Genomic DNA, 17,489 nt, shown 5'->3' with positions numbered 1-17,489 from the left:
GACCGGGACCGGCAATGGGATCGCAACCCTCGGCGTTGCTCCCGCGCCTCGCTCAGCCAGTGAGCGGGAACCGGTCTGCATGTGGGATCCGAACCCTCAGCGGGAGCGCCGCCGCACTTCCCAAGTGGCACACTATAGCAGTGCGCCACCAGGCCGGCCCCTAACAGACCTGTTTTTGATCACTTCATTTGTCCAGCATTATCCTACTTTACAGTACTCTCCTCTGTCAGTTTCTTTTTCTTTTTTTCCTTTTTGACTTTTTTTTTTTTTCCGTGACTGGTAATGGGATCACAACCCTCAGTGTCGTGCCCGTACCGCGACCGGCAATGGGATCACAACCCTCGGTGTCATGCCCGCACCACGCTCAACCAGTGAGCAGACCAGTCTCTATATGGGATCCGAACCCTCAGCAGGAGCGCCACCGTGCTCCCAAGTGCCGCACTCTACCGAGTGCGCCACTGGGCCGGCCCTCCTCTGTCAGCTTCTGTAACAACACACACTTCTGCATTTCTTCCTCCTTTTCTAGCTACTTCTTTTCAACCTCTTCTGCCAAAAATTCCTCGTCATAACCTCTGTTTGCAGGAATTCTCAGAGCTTGGTTCTGGGAACCTCTTCTCTTCCTCCACCCCTTCTCCCTAGATGAACTCATCCTTTCTTGTGACTTTAGACACATCTAATTGCTGTTATCCCCTAAACATGTATCCCTAAAGAAACTTTTCCTCTAGACTCCAGGCTTTGCTGAATCCAACTGTCTATCCATATGTGGGTTTCCCATATTCACTCAAGCATATTGAGTGAAGATGAACCTTTGATTCCTCTCCCACCCTGGGTCTTCTCCAGCACAGTAAATTCCCTATGGTTCACTCAGGTCTGTTTTTTTCCCCACTCAAGGCAGCAACCTGGACGCCATCCTGCTTGCCTCCTTTTTTATGCCCCCTTTCCTCTAGGGGTTGCGCAAGTCCCATTTGTTCTACCTCAAAAACCTCCCAAACCTGTTCCCTCTCCACTTGTACTGCCTGCCCCAAGTCCTAATCACCCTGGTCTGTGTGCTGGACCACTGCAGGGTCCTTCTGCCCTGTGGAGCTGGTTAAGAAAGAGCCTTCAGTGCCGGCCTCAGAAATTTGCTTTTGATCCTAAAGTTCAAGCAGATCACTTAAGGCAAGTGATACAATGAGAATGCACTTTAAGAAAATGAAAAAAACACGTTTTATATGAAGACTAGTGCAGAAACCATTGGAGGCCAAGGGATTTGTTAGGGAACAGTTGGGAGAATATTACCTTGGGCCAGAAGGAAGAAGGCTCAGGTTGATAAGGGCATAGATGAGACAGACGATGGGAGTGGACTAAGAAAAGAGATACAAAGTCGTCTTGGTCAATTTCTGTTGCTTATAACAAAATACCTGGAACTGGACAACTCATAAGAAAATGAAATTTATTGCTTACCGTTCTGAGGCTGGCAAGTCAAAAGTCCAGGAAACACTTATGGCGAGGGCCTGCTTTGGTGGTGACTTCAGCGGTGCAGGGTATCACGTTGAGAGAGAGAGAGGGAGCAGCAAGAGAGGCACTAACCGCCTCACATGCTCTCCTTGAAAGCCCTCGGAACCACACCCATGGCCACCATTAAACCGTCATTATTAATCCATTTGCTAGGTTATGGTCATGGTCCTCACAATCTAATCACCTCTTCAAGGCCCCACTTTTCAACTACTGTAGTAGGATTTCCCACCCTGTTAACACTGTCACAATAGGGGTTAAGTTTCTAACACATGGACTTTGGGGAACGCAGTTCAATCCACAGCAGTAATCTTGGGATTATTGCTGTGAAGAATGTGCTGTGCTTTGGCCAGGGATACAGAGGAAGAGGGCATCGGGATTTGAGGTCCAGCCAAGGTTGGAGCCAACGTCTGTGTTGTAGTCTGTCTACATAAGTGGGTGATTTTTCATGGGTCAGATCAAAAACTTTGATACAGGAAGGGAGAAGGTGGTAGCTGGAACCAGTCATCCAGAGGGTTCCAAGAAGTATGAATAGATTTTGAAAAGGTGGTTGAGGGGTTTGGCCATGGAATTAAAGCAGGATAAAGAAGTGAGGCCAAAGGGGAGCTGATGGAGCAGGCAAACGATGGGTGAAAGAGGAGAAGAAAGGTGTTTATGACACTGGCAATTATAGCTCACCTACAAAGGACAGCTCCTGAGAACTCTGCTTACAGGAGCAGGCTTTTTCTGTGCATCATGTAATATCTAAAAAAGTAACCAAAGAGTGGTAACTTTAGAATACTTACACTGTGGAGTTGTTAGAGGTCTTTGAGGGTAAGATAAGACACGTGCTTTTGGGAGTTAGCCACTGTGCCTTAAAAAGCTTGCTTGTTTTTATTTTTATTTTTTGGTTGTTTTGCAGTGCTTAGTGGCTTAGAATCTCGATATAGCTGTTGTGGAGGTATGCTTGGATCCCCTGGGTGTCAGGTTGCCAAGGTAGGACTTGTCACCCAGAACACTTCTAATTTCAAAGATCTCAAATCAATACATTATTTCCTTTATGAGTACTTCTATCTTATATACTTACCACTCTATTTTTATATTCCTCTTTAGAAAAATAGAAATCAATCTGCTCTTTGATATATAAATTTATAACTTTTGAATGTTTATTATTCATGACCAGTTACTAAATTTTCATGGTTTTACCTTGCTTATAAATGTAGGTATAAATCATTCAGAAATTGATTCATTTTAACTTTATCTTAATTATATAGCCTAGATGATAGATAATGGTCTACTTTTATCACAAAGTCTAACCATATTAAAAAATATGACATACCTTTATTTTTTCCTACTTCTTCCAAATTAAATATTGGTTTAGGATATATTTCAAGGTAAGAAATATTTTTGTATGAACTAATAATGTTCTGAACTTGAGTTGCCGCCTCCAACATAGGCCTTGGTGATTAACAAGCTTTGGAAAAATTGTTATTTTCAGTTGATAACATTTTTATGAACTTAATTGCACTTACAGAAAACATTATTTGGCAATGTTTCTTTCAGCTTCATGTTCATAACCAAAAAGAAAACCTAGAGGGCTTTGTGACAACTTTTCTCAAGGCCCCACCTGCTGATGGTAGTCCTGGTGTGTTTGCAGTAAATTGTGAGGTGGTACGTTGGTTTTATATTTTACCTTCTTTCCTAATTATGATCAAATGGTTATACACCACTCTGCCTTGTGTAAAGCTTTCCAGTGCCTTATCTCTCAATCCCTCATAGCTCGGCAGTGTTTGTCCACACACTCTCAGATGAAGCAACTGAAGCTGGAAGAGTTAGGTGACTTGGTCAACTTCATTCACCGAGTAATTGATGGAGTCAGGAACTGGCCCACGATCCCCTTTTTACTTGTTACTTTCTTTTTATGTGTAATCAGTGGTTGTTTTACTCATTAAATTGCTGAAATCGTGTAGGTGGAGAACGTTACGAATCCTTCTGTTATCCCCAAATCAGCATAAAAGCGTTAATAAATACTTCTTAAAAATTATTGCATATAGAGACAGTAAAATCTTTTATAGGGATTTATCTTCCTTCATATGAGAATTAATACTAAAAGAGTGGGGAGAAAGGAGCAGAATTTGGAATGACAAGACCTGGGAGCTCCACCTCTTGCCAGCAGTGACCTCCTGAGCAAGACTCTCGGGTGCTCTAAGCTGTGAAGTGTGAGGTTGGTAGTAGCGATAGGGGCAACTCCACAGCGATTGAGACTCAGGTACACTAGAATGCAGGGAAGCGCTTTGTCCATGTCAGAAAGCGTGTGAGCGGTCATCTTTAACAAGACATATGTAATTCAGTTTTTATTCCCTGTAGTGTATTTGGAAAGCAGATTTGTGGAGTTTACGTAAAATAAATGTAGAAGGACAGTGTTCAGTTTTCAAGCTGAAATCTTTAACTGGAAACAATGGATGCTGCTTCTGGCTTAGAAATTAAGTATCATGGCCGTGTTCTCTGTGAGGCCGTGCTTATGTAGATAGGATATCCTATTCGTTGTTGTTCAACAGGGTCTATTGCTGTATGTCCACAGAGTAGCCACTAGCCACATGTGGCTGTTTAAATAAATTAAAATCAAATAAAGTAAATTCGGCTCCTCAGTTGCACTAGCCACATTTCCCATGCTCAATAGCCACGTGTGGCTAGTGGCTACTTTCTTAAACTGAACATAAATAGAACATTTTAACATCACAGAACTTTTTATTTATTGGATAGTGCTGGTCTCTAATGAAAACTGTAAAGACTAAGCCAAGAAAATGAAATGATTTTATTAGCAGAAATACTGCTAACATTAAGGAAAAAATTAAAGCTTGAAAATTTTTTACATGATTATCAGATCCACTGACTGGCCTTTGTTAGCAAAACTGGATGATGTGATTCAATTGTATATTCTAGTCAGAAATATTACTTGAAGATATCCCAGATGTTAAAATGTTTACTCAATATGATACATAAATGCAATACTTCCCCCTGACTAGTGCTACACAGCCAAAGGCTTGGAGCTTACCCAAGTGACCGTGGTTGATGCCAGCCTCCAGGTGGTCTATGACACATTTGTGAAACCAGATGAAGAAGTCATTGACTATAACACTAGGTATGAATTTTTTAAAAAGGGTTTGTTTTTGAGATTGTGGAACATTGAACACAGTTTATGTGAACTTTTAGCTGAAGTACTTTTATTAGAGTCAACTTTAGAACATGAGTTAGATGGTTTTCTTTTAATTAATTAATTCATTCATTCAAAAACATTCATATTTTATCAAGTACCTACTAAAATGATGCAGATGCTGTGCTGAGCCCTGGGTTACAACCCTAAATAAAAGAGAAGGCCTCAGCCCTTATGGTGCTTACATGTCAGAGTGGTGGGTGGGGAGGATAGAGAAACAGGCAAAACAGTGAATAAATTATTTTATTCACTCATTCATTCATTCATTCAGTTATTCAATAGTTCCTTCTCAAAATACCATATTCCCATTAGGTAAAAATTTCTGTAATCTTGTAGACATAACACCAAGTATACATAGCTTTGATATGATATGCAGAGTAACTGTTCAGTGCAGTTTCAATTTTATTAATTATTATTATTAAAGTATGACATATTTCTAATCCAAACTCAAAGCTAATTTGAGGTAGTACAATATAGATGTGCTTTAATTTTTACAAACCTCATGTGAAAACACCAATGATATCACTGATCAGTTTTAAGTTAGGTCTCCTAAAGGCCTGTGAGCCATATGACATGACATATTTACTTATTTATTTAAATATAAAATGGAAGACACTGACCTTATTCTAGAGTGAACGTGTAGAAGTGATTACTACTGGAATGACTGTATTTATTGTTCAATATTCCTTAAATAACAAATTCTCTAATGGCATTTAAAATGTGAATTGATTGTATAAGTAAACAAATATGACTTGTACATTCACATATATACATATAAGTAATTTTGGAACACAATAAAGCAAGGTGATCACATAAATTCAAAGTTGTTTTGGTGATAACTGTTAAGAAATAATTATGGAGAATTCTGTTAGCATTTTTTAACAAACTCCCTCAGTTCAAAATAATGGTTGTATTCATAAAAACTCAGAAGAGGCAACTGTTACCAGAATATGTATTTTGTGTACTAATCCCTCTCTCGACCTCATTTGATTTTTTTTCCCATACTCATTTTGGCCATGTCCTAATGTCTCCATCTATTGCACTCTTACTGGTTCATATTCTTTCATGGGTTTAATGGGATCTTCCCTAATTATTTTTGGAATAAGTCAGAAAACACTTTTGTAATCATTGATATTCATAATGGCAAAATGAGAACTGAAGGACTTGCATTATAAGTAAAAGAACTTTTGAATCTCAAAAAAAGCTTCAAATGCATTCAATGCATTATATTCTTTAAAAATATTTTTCAGTGAACCTGTGCAGTCCATTCATGATAATGTCCTCTTAATCCAAATACTTAATTAACCATATGTCACATTTCCCAATTATGCCAGATGATGGAACAGGTATCTTTTGTTCCTTGCAGAAGATAATATCACCATATACTTTAAGTTAAAAATACTTTGCAGTATTTCTTCGTGCTAGCCATGTTTCTAACCATTTATATAGTATGTTCTTTACGGAAGCCACTATAGTAGTCAGTTTCCTGCATGCATTTTCATCAGGTCTTCATAAACCAGAAAGATTGGTGGTTATCCCTACTTTACAGATGAGAAAACTGAGACCAGAAGGTTGTTACTTGCTGAAAATAATATGTAGTAAGTAAATGGCATCGTCATAGTGGTCATAGTTCAGACCCAGGTTGTCTGTACTTTTCCTAGGGCTCCATCTGCTCTTTAATGCTACCATTTCATCTTTAGGCGTATTTTGCTGAGAGATAGGCTACTTAACTAAATCGTATGAGTCCTTGATAAAACTCAGGTCATGCAAAGATCAGAGTTCAACAGTAACCCTGTGAACTTGTAGTAATGTGTTTGCCCCTCAGCCTCACGTTTTTGGTCTAAATTATAAATTTCACTAGGTTACCAATGTAACCTAGTAAGGGATAGTTGACAGTCATACAAGTAAGATCATTGTTTTATTCAGCTAATGTTTGTCACATTGGGTCAATAATGTGTTCTAATTATAACTGGAATTCACTGAGTTATATTCTTTACTTATGTGCATAATGTGTTTCCTTGGCGTAGGTTTTCTGGTGTGGTGGAAGGTGACTTGAGGAACACTAAAACATCAATCCGTGATGTGCAAGCCGTCTTGTTGAACCTGTTTAGTGCTGACACTGTACTAATTGGACATAACTTTGAACATAGTCTGTATGCTCTTAAGGTAAAGAATTACAGGCCAACATGTTTTTTACAAAAAAAAAATATTGATGTGCAAGCCGTCTTGTTGAACCTGTTTAGTGCTGACACTGTACTAATTGGACATAACTTTGAACACAGTCTGTATGCTCTTAAGGTAAAGAATTACAGGCCAACATGTTTTTTACAAAAAAAAAATATTTTTATAAAACTGTATGTGTTAAGATGGTAGTCATTATCATTGTGTTATAATTGATGTTTGATTTGCCCTGTTAACCAAGAAGACAATCATTGTGCTGACGACATAGACTATCACAAACATAGACTGTCACAGTGTAGGACAGCTCAAATCATTTGGCCAATGAACATCAGAAAGAATAATTCATCATCAATTATGATAAAATCAAAACCATTGTTGGTGCTGACGACATAGACTATCACAAACATAGACTGTCACAGTGTAGGACAGCTCAAATCATGTGGCCAATGAACATCAGAAAGAATAATTCATCATCAATTATGATAAAATCAAAACCATTGTTTTGGCAAACTTTCTTTAATATTCAAATGAATAAGACCAAGTTTATCTAACAGATTATTTTATTCACATCCTTAGGGATCATCGGCTTATAGGTGGGCTCAGAATGAAATTTTATGTTCCTTTTTTTTGGCATGATAGACTTGAAGATCTCGCCTTAACATACTCCAGGTTAAAATTGTCTGTTCTTTGCTCTGTTCTAGAACAGGGATCAGTAAACAGGTAAAAGGTGGCCCATGGGCTGGCCACCTGTTTTTATAAATATTTCTATTGTAACAGCCACCCCACCCATTTACATATTTTCTTTAGCTGTTTTCACACTACAGTGGCATTTTCGAGTAGTTGTGACAGAGGAAACCTGTTGTAATATGTAGGTCATGTGACCTGCAAGCTGAAAATATTTACGACCTGGCACTCTAACTTTGCCTGCTCCATTGTAAAACAGTGCCATCCAACAGAACTTTCTATTCTATATCTTTGCTATCCAATATGGTGGCCACTGGGCACACGAAAGCAGTTGAAAGGTGTCTAATGTGACTGAGGAAATGAATTTTAAATTTTGTTTAATTTTAACTAAACTTAAATAGCCACATGTGGGTACCACATTGCACAGTACAACTCTAGAACTTTGGGGACCTTTACTGAGTATTTGTCTCAGCTAGCCCTAGGTCTTACCCTCAGGCAGGGGAGGTATATCTCTACTTCAGTGCGAGAATACAAGGCCATTTTATTTTCATAGGTGAATGTCAGTCTTTTTCTCTATAAAGCTGGTATGCAGTGTATATTTGTTTCAAAGGGCAGTCTTTTCTCTGCATGTGCCAGATAAGACTGGAGTATGCTTCCAGGCGAATCTTACCCTACTGTGGAAAAAGAGTTGGGGACATAATAAGTTTTCCATAAGAAAGCTGCTCACAGGGATATTACTTCAGACATCACCTCCCAAACTGGACCTCTCACCGTGACTTTCCTGTCTCTAATTTCTCAGGAACAATTCTGTTCTGCCTGTCCCCCAGAACAGAAAATTTCAGATCATCACGTTTTTTCATTCCTTGTAATCAGTCTGTTTCTTCAGTCCAGATGACTCATGAATCTTACTATTTTTCTGTTTCTACTGCCACCTTCTTTTACTGTCAGCTTCTCAGGGAAGCCGCTCTTGTCCCCCAAGCTGATTCTTCTCAGCTCTCACTCCTGTGTTACTCTCCCTCACTGCTCTGAAACTTCCCTGTGCCCCCCGTGCCCAGGGCGCTGTCTGCCCTCGCCCAGCTGGTGTTTGCAGAGAGAGGACCCTATTCCCCCTCCTCCTGTCCGAGGCCCGCAGCAGCTTCCAGCACGGGTGCCTAGTGTGGTGGCTGACACAGTGAAGGAGAATTTAAAGTGCTTACATCAGGCATGGCATGGTAGGTACTACACATTAAATTTCTGACTCCTCATTACTCCTTGAATTACTCTTGTCCTCAGGCTAATCTTCAGATGTTCCTTTCAAAATGCAGGAATCCAAACTGATATCTGACTTCCTGGGCTCTCAGATTATCTGACCCTTCTCCCTCCACATATAGTCTGTCATTTTTCCCACTTTACTGAACCTCAGTAAAAATGTATTCAGCTTCTTCCACGTGTGAGTATAGGGGACTTGGGACTAGATCCGACTGAGCTCTTGTCCGTGCGTCCTCCCCAGAGGCAGACAGGCAAACCACTGGGCTGCGATATGTCACTCACTGAGTTGAGGAGTGTCCCCTCTCAGCTGAGTCACAGGTGGGAGGAGCCTGGCACTCGGGCTACCCCATGTCCTCGTAGGAGCCTCTCTGCACTCATGCTGCCCCGGGTGGGGCTCTCATGGTAGGAGCAGGTGGACTCAGACTGCTGCTGTTTGATTTCCTTCAACTCTACTAATTTAGCTCAGGTAAGTTTCTTAATCTCTCAAAGCCTCAATTTTATTGGCTATCAAAAGGGACAGTAAAAATACCTACCTGATCAGGTTCCTCTGCTGAGTGCAGTGAGATGATCTGTGTGACGTGCTCGGTCCAGTGATGACTCACCGAAACTTCTCCATGTCACCTGCTGTTGTACGACAGCTGTTGCTGCTGCTATCAGTATCGTTATTTGTGAAGGGCTTTTGATAGGTTTTTTTCTCTTTTATTTTACAGTTAATTCATACTTCGATTGTGGACACATCAGTTATGTTTCCTCATAGGCTAGGCCTGCCTCACAAAAGATCCCTCAGGAGTCTAGTGGCCGAATGCCTGCAGAGAGTCGTTCAGGATGATGGTAAGAGCCCGTTTGCTCGCGATTAGTATCTGACTTGACTGAACAAACCATGAGGTCCACTGTCGAGGTCCACTGTCTGAAACGCTTAGGGTAAGATACTGGGTTCTCTGTGGCGGAGAATCCTAAAGCATCTCCTTGTGTTTGAGTAAAGAGCACTATGTGCCCATGCTGGTGGAGTCCTGGACTGCACCACACGAACCAAAACAGCAGTCACACCGAGAACAGTGGTCAGATCATGGTTTGTCACGTTGAATGGCCTTTGAATTCATGCATCAAACTTTTGTTGCTGTGGAGATCTAATTCCATTCTAAATTTGGCTGTTCACCTCTTTTCACATGTGCTTTTCATTAAACCATGTAAGGTTCTACAGGTGATTGGGCTCAGGTTATCTCACAGAGGGTAATGGTGTGTGTGTGTTTTGTATAGAGGTATAGCTCAAATTCGGTAGAGTCATTATGTTTGTGCTTGCTTTATGCCGGGTTGATATATCCTGTTCCTAGAACTTTTTTTTCTATTTTTGTTTTTTCTGATGATATATACCTAACATTAAGCAAGTTAATCAAGCACAACAAATACAGGCACCAGTTGCCTGTTAGTATCATTGCATACGCACAGTTTAGCGGTGTCTGGCTTAGAATGGAGGATGGTAGTGTACTCATGCGTACTGACATGTGCCCCTCCTGCATGCAAGTAGTATAGCAAGTTCGTTTTAAGCAAGTTAAAATTATGTTATAATGTTATATGTTTCTAAAGGTGCTTAAGATATGGGATGCTCCTCTGATCAGTTGTTTTTGTCATTAATTGTACAAAATGCAGATTTTATTCTATGGTGCAGTAATCCATTTTGCAGGGGGTCTTTAAATGACATTATCTGCTTTGTTAAAAATATTAATATCTCAGGAAGAATTTGCACGAATTTCTAGTACAATATTAGTAATATGCTCTGGAATAAATCCTGAACCATGGACATAAAAATATTTCACTGAACAAAAAATAACCTATTTGAAATGAAACCTGGGCTGGCTGGTTAGCTCAGTTGGTTAGAGTGTGGTATACCAGCCGGTACCTGTACCAGCCAGCTGCCAAAAAACAAACAAAACCAAAAAATAAAACAAAATCTTCTAAAAGTTAACATAATACCATAGTTTTCTCAGAGTAAGACACAAAAAATAGAAGTGAGAACTATTACGCCATTTTAGAAGTGTTAACTGTGTAATTTTTCTCACCTAATCTCAGATATCACTATTCTCACCAGAACTGTAGGCTTTATATTTTGGGTAAATTCCATCCACTTTTTAAGCCATGTAACCTTGTAACTAACGTCATTCTTTTGTTTAGAGACATTTTTTTTTTCTAGCATCCCACAGGTCTGGCTTCTTTCCAGATCTCTGTCCTTTAGTGATACGTGCTACTTTGTTATTTACACATCCCTGGAAAGGTGGTACACAGCTGTGCCATCCAGTCACCACAAGGTAGTGACAATGTGACATAGGACGTGTTACACAGAAAAATGGAGATGTTTGTTAGTCTAGCAGATTTATGTAAAACATTTATAAAGCAACCATTAGGAGTTGTTTTTGGTTTTAATTATATTTTGGTGAGTGGGTGATATTAATTTTTTTATAACCATAAACTGAAGGTTTCATTTTGAGAACATATGTAGGTAACACCACAGATAGTTGTCTTATGTCTAACATGCTTTTTAAATGTTCTGTACTATTTGGAGGTCACGATTTTAGTGAAAATGCAAAAGCCTGCATGGAGCTGGTCCTTTGGAAGGTAGAAGAAGACCTGAAAGGAAAGAAGCGAGCACTTGGCCCCTGAACATCTTTAATCTCAGCATTGCTGTTTCAGTGACGCCTCCGACGTTTACTACTGGCAGTGGAGTTTGGTCTGTGGTGGTGTGGTTCAAAGAGAAAAGGAGGAAAAGTGCTATTGAGGTTTATTTATTACATTTTAAAGGTTAAATTTTCACAGTGATTTCTAAAGTTGGGACTGGGGCTGGAGGGAGGGGTTAGTAAGAATTAAGCTGGTTTGAACTTTCAACTCATCTTTATAAGTGCTGTGCTTCGTTTTGTGAGCAACGGGGCAGGATGGTTTTGATCTGGAGTAATGAGTCCATGGCTTTCCTTAGGTTACTTAACCTACGTTTCTTTTTTCTGCCTAGATATCTAAAACTGTCATACTACCTGGAGTTAAAAACTTTACCTAACAAAATTGTAACAGTTTCCTTTAGATGTATACATAAACATAAGTAGAAATTTTTTCCCCTTGCAAAATATATGGAAGTAGATGTAAACTTTTCAGTGCATTCTGTTGACATTAAAGGTTGTGGTTATTTGGCTATTGTGCAGTGTGTTTTATTCTTACTGGTATACTGTTATTTGATTTTAATTGATATCAACAACCCACTGATTTTATTTTTTTAAGGTAGTCGTCCCATGGGTCTTCTAAACATAGTAAATTTAATCCATGTTCCCAGTACGCGAATTGGCTAATCTCTTTGAGGGTTTAGTTCTTTCTTCCTTAACTGCTTTTTGAAAATGTGAAAACTGGACTGTGGAAACTACATGACTTTATTCAATTTGACTGTTTGCCTCTGAGTAAAAGTTCATGAATCTTCATCCTTAATGCCACATGCTACACACTGTAAAGGTTTCTTTGCCTACAGTGTAGATGAGTCACAGAGTAATCAATACCATGGCCTCTATGGCAGAAGTTAATTAGCTACTTCCTGACACTTAGTAAATACACCTCATGTTTGCTGCCTTGATATTTTGAATTTATAATAAAATCTTCATTAGCATGGAGTAACTTTTTCCTGCTACTGTTTACCTCCTTTCATATGTGCTTTTCATTAAATCATATGAGGTTCTACAATTGATTGGGTTCAGGTTATCTCACTAAGGGGGGGGGGGAGAGAGAGACAGAGAGAGAGAAAGAGAGAGAGAGAGAGAGAGAGAGAGAGAGAGAGAGTGTGTGTGTGTGTGTGTGTGTGTGTGTGTGTTAGAGGTATAGCTCAAATTCAGGAGATTTATTATGGCTTCTCAGCCACCTCAATTGTCATGTACTTGATATGAAATAATGGTGTAAGTTTATACTATTTTAAATAATATATAGTAAAGAAGGTCAAACTATTGTAGGGAAAAAAACTGTGCATTCTAAAGCCATATGCAAAATTTACAGATATTTTCTGCATTTTCAGATCATCCTTGCTCTTGTTCAGTCCCATATATTCAAGGGTATTTCAAAAAGTTTCTGAGAGTAACAATTTTCTTTTTTTTTTGTCTTTTTGTCTTTTTTTGTGACCGGCAACGGATCGCAACCCTCAGTGTTGCCCCCATACCGGACTGGGACCGGCTACGGGATCGCAACCCTCGGTGTTGCCCCTGCACCTCGCTCAGCCAGTGAGCGGGAACCGGTCTGTATGTGGGATCCGAACCCTCGGGCGGGAGCGCTTCCCAAGCGGCGCACTGTAGCAGTACGCCACCGGGCCGGCCCTGAGAGTAACAATTTTCAAGTTTACAGTATATTATTATCTATAGTCACCATGATGTATAATCGATCTCTTGTACTTAGTCCTCCTGTGACTGAAATCTGCCCTTTAACCAACATCTTTCCAGCCCCCTACCCCCAACCTCTTGTAACCACCATTTTATTCTGTTTCTATGAGTTTGACTTTTTTACACCCCAGATAAGTGAGCTCATGCAGTATTTTTCTCTGTTTTGCTTATTTGACTTATGCTGTTCTTCAGGTTCATCCATTTTGTTGCAAATGACAAGATTTCCTTCTTTCTTAAGGTTGAGTCGTATTCTGTTGTGTATATACACCACATTTCCTTTAATCATTCATCCATTGATGGACACCGAGGTTGATTCCGTATCTTGGCTATTGTGAATAATGCTGCAATGAATGTGGGAGTGCAGATCTCTCTTCAACATGCCTATTTCATATCCTTTGTATATATACCCAGTGGTGGAATTGCTGGATCATATTGCAGTTTGAACTTTTTGAGGAAACTCCACACTGTTTTGCATAATGGCTCAACTAATGTACATTCCCACCAACACTGTACAAGGAATCCCTTTTCTATATCCTCACCAACACTTACCTTTTGTCTTTTCGATAATAGCCATACTAACAGGCATGAGATGATATCGTCATTGTGGTTTTAATTTATATTTCCTGATTATTAGTAATATTGAGCATTTTTCATATAACTGTTGGCCATTTGTATGTCTTCTATTGAGAAATATCTATTCAGGTCCTTTGTCCAGTTTTTGAATCAGGTTATTTTTCTTACTATTGAGTTGTTTTAGTTCTGTAAATATATTTTGGGTATTAACTTCTTACCAGATGTGTGGTTTGTATATATAGTTTCCCACTCCATAGGTTGTCTCTTCACTCTGTGTCCTTTGCTGTGCAGAAGGTTTTTAGCTCGATGCAGTCCCATTTATCTCTTCTGTGTCCTTTGCTGTGCAGAAGGTTTTTAGCTCGATGCAGTCCCATTTATCTCTTCTGTGTCCTTTGCTGTGCAGAAGGTTTTTAGCTCGATGCAGTCCCATTTATCTCTTCTGTGTCCTTTGCTGTGCAGAAGGTTTTTAGCTCGATGCAGTCCCATTTATCTCTTCTGTGTCCTTTGCTGTGCAGAAGGTTTTTAGCTCGATGCAGTCCCATTTATCTCTTCTGTGTCCTTTGCTGTGCAGAAGGTTTTTAGCTCGATGCAGTCCCATTTATCTCTTCTGTGTCCTTTGCTGTGCAGAAGGTTTTTAGCTCGATGCAGTCCCATTTGTCTATTTTTGCTTTTGTTGCACTTTTGGAGTCATATCCAAAAAATCTTTGCCCAGGCCGATGTCTTGAAATTTCTCCCCTACTTTGTTCTAGTCGTTTTAGTTTCAGGTCTTATGCTTAAGTCTTTAGTCAATTTTGAGTTGATTTTTGTGTGGTGTGAGATGAAGTTCTAATTTTATTCTTTGGCATGTGGATATCCACTTTTCCAGAACCATATATTGAAGAGACTGTCCTATCCCTGTTGTGTGTTCTTGGTATGTTTGTCAAAAATCAATTGACTATAAGTGTGTGGATTTATTTGAGCTATTTTGTTTCATTGGTCCATGTGTCTTGTTTTTATGCCAATATCATGCTGTTTTGATTATGGCTTTGTAGTTTATTTTGAAACCAGGTAATATAATGCCTCCAGCTCTGTTCTTTTTGCTCAAGATTGCTTTGGTTATTCAAAGTCTTTTGTGTTTCATACAAATTTTAGGATTTCTTTTTTCTATTTCTGTGAAAAATAACATTGGAATTTTTATAGCAATTGCATTGAATCTGAGATTACTTTGGGTTTTTTGGACATTTTAACAATACTAATTCTTCCAATCTGTGAACATGGGATATCTTCCCATTTATTTATGTCTTCTTCGGTTTCTTTCATCAGTGTTTTATAGTTTTCAGTATACCTATATTTCACCTCCTTGGTTAAATATTATTTCTAAGTATTTTATTTTACTTTTTTTTAAGCTATTGTAAATGGGATTATTCTCTTGATTTCTTTTTCAAATAGTTCATTGTTAGTATATAGATCTGCTACTGGTTTTTATGTGTTGATTTTGTATTCTGCAACTTTAGTGAATTCATTTATTAGTTCTAACATGGGTTTTTTTGGTGTAGTCTGTAAGATTTTCTGTGTATAAAATCACATTGTCTGCAAACAGAGACAATTTAATTTCTTTCTTTCTGATTTGGATGCCTTTTATTTCTATCTCTTGCTTAATTGCTCTGCCTAGGACTTCCAGTACTATGTTCATATGGTTTTTGTTATTCATTCTGTTAAAGTAGCATATCATGGGCTGGCCCAGTGGCGCACTGCTTCAGTGCGCCGCTTGGGAAGTGCAGCGACGCTCCCGCCGAGGGTTCGGATCCACATACAGACCGGCCGCTCACTGGCTGAGCGAGGAGCGGGGGCAGCACCGAGGGTTGTGATCCCTTAGCCAGTCCCGGTCCGGTATGAGCGCAACACTGAGGGTTGCGATCCGTTGCCGGTCACGAAAAAAGACAAAAAGACAAAAAAAAAAAAATAATAAAGTAGCATATCGTATTTGATTTGCGTTTGTTGAACCATCCTTGTATTCCAGAGATAAATTCCACCTGATTGTTGTGTATGATCCTTTTAATGTGCTGTTGAATTTGGTTGCTAGTGTTTTGTTTAGGATTTTTGCATTGTTCAGTAGATATTCACCTGTAATTTTAACTTCTTTTAGTGTCCTTGTCTAGCTTTGGTGTCAGTGTAATGCTGGCCTCATAAAATGAGTTTGAAAGTTTTCCCTTCTCTTCAGTTTTTTTGGAAGAGTTTTAAAAGACTTGGTATTAGTTCTTTAAATGTTTGTTAGAATTCAGAAGTGAAACCATCATGTCCTGGGCTTTTCTTTGATGGTAGACTTTTTGTTACTGACTTAAACTCTTTAGTTGTTTTTGGTCTGTTCAGATTTTCTGTTTGTTTATGATTCAGTTTGGTAGACATATGTGTCTAGGAATTTATTCATTTCTTCTAAGTTATTTAATATATTAGTGTATAGTTGTTCATAGTAGTCTCTTATCCTTTTTATTTCTGTGGTGTTAGTTGTAATGTCTCCTCTTTCTCTTTTTTTTCTTAGTTTAGCTAAAGATCTGTGGATTTCATTTATCTTTTCAATTGTCTTCCTAGTCTCTATTTTGGGGTTTTGTTTTTGGTTTTTGTTTTTTGTTTTTATTTGGCACTGGCCAGTATGGTGGTCTGACCTTGACTTTGGTGTTACAAGGCTGCACTCTAACCAACTGAGAAAACCAGCAGCCTGTTTCTGCTCTGCGTTTTATAATTTTCTTTTCTACTAACTTTGAGTTTAGTTTGTTTTTCTATTTATAGTTCCTTGAGGTTAGGTGGTTTATTTGGGATCTTTCTTCATTTTGATACAGGTATTTATTGCTATTAACCTTCCCTCTTAAAATTGACTTTGCTGCATCTCATAAGTTTTGGTATGCTGTGTTTCTGTTTCTATTTGTCTCAAGATTTAAAAAAATTTTCTTTTAATTTCTTCTTTGACCCATTGGTTCTTTAGGAGCATGTTGTTTAATTTCCACATATTTGTGAATTTTCTGAGTTCCTCCTATAATTGATTTCTAATTTTATTCCGTTGTGGTCAGAGAAGATACTTAATATGATTTCAATCTTAAATTTAAGACATGTTTTGTGTCCTAACATATCTATCTGGGTGAATGTTTCTTGTGTACTTGAGAAGAATGTGTATTCTGCTGCTGTTGGATGGGATGTTCTGTATATTTGTTTGGTCTAAAACATAGTTCAAGTTCAATATTTCCTTATTTTCTGTCTGAATGGTCTTTCCATTGTTGAAAATGGGATATTGAAGTTCCTTACTATTATGAGGATACTTCAAAAAGTTCATGAAAAGATTAATATTATCTATCAATTCTATTCTTCCACAAACTTTTCAAAGTGCCCGCATATTGTACTGCAGTCTCTCTTCAGATTTATTCATATTTGCTTTATATATAGGTGTTTTGATGTTGGATGCATATATATATTTACAATTATATCTTCTTGAGGAATTGATTCCTTTATTATATAATGACCTTCTATGCCTTGTTTTTCAGTTTTTGACTTAAAGTTTATTTTATCTAATAAAAGTATAGCCACCCCTGCTCTCTTTTGGTTCCCATTTCCATGGACTATCTTTTTCCATCCTTTCATTTTTAATTGATGTGTCCTTAAGGGTGAAGTGACTTTCTTGTAGGCTGTATATACTTGTTTTTTTAATCCATTCAGCCACTCTGTCTTTTGAAGAATTTAATTCATTAATATTC

The 17,489-nt window shown here is 38.6% G+C and overlaps 1 protein-coding gene across 4 annotated transcripts in view; it reads left to right on the top strand.

Moving 5' to 3' along the window:
* The window catches only part of LOC103588262 (putative exonuclease GOR-like protein), a 43,282-nt gene extending 31,305 nt beyond the window's left edge, over positions 1-11,977 (top strand). For 3 of the 4 annotated variants that reach the window (XM_008569909.1, XM_008569908.1, XM_008569906.1), the window contains 6 exons: positions 2,396-2,469; positions 3,037-3,144; positions 4,500-4,615; positions 6,715-6,853; positions 9,511-9,631; positions 11,358-11,977. In XM_008569909.1, the coding sequence (XP_008568131.1) occupies positions 2,396-2,469; positions 3,037-3,144; positions 4,500-4,615; positions 6,715-6,853; positions 9,511-9,631; positions 11,358-11,455 (656 nt within the window). In that variant the 3' untranslated portion in view covers positions 11,456-11,977. The remainder of the gene's footprint in view (positions 1-2,395; positions 2,470-3,036; positions 3,145-4,499; positions 4,616-6,714; positions 6,854-9,510; positions 9,632-11,357) is intronic. The other variant, XM_008569907.1, reaches the window with a different exon arrangement.
* Positions 11,978-17,489: the final 5,512 nt, after the last annotated feature.

Source organism: Galeopterus variegatus, unplaced genomic scaffold (assembly GCF_000696425.1).
Source record: "Galeopterus variegatus unplaced genomic scaffold, G_variegatus-3.0.2 Scaffold543, whole genome shotgun sequence".
Classification (NCBI taxonomy): Eukaryota; Metazoa; Chordata; class Mammalia; order Dermoptera; family Cynocephalidae; genus Galeopterus; species Galeopterus variegatus.
The sequence above is the reverse complement of the archived record's forward strand: the minus strand, read 5'-3'. Positions and strand labels throughout refer to the sequence as shown.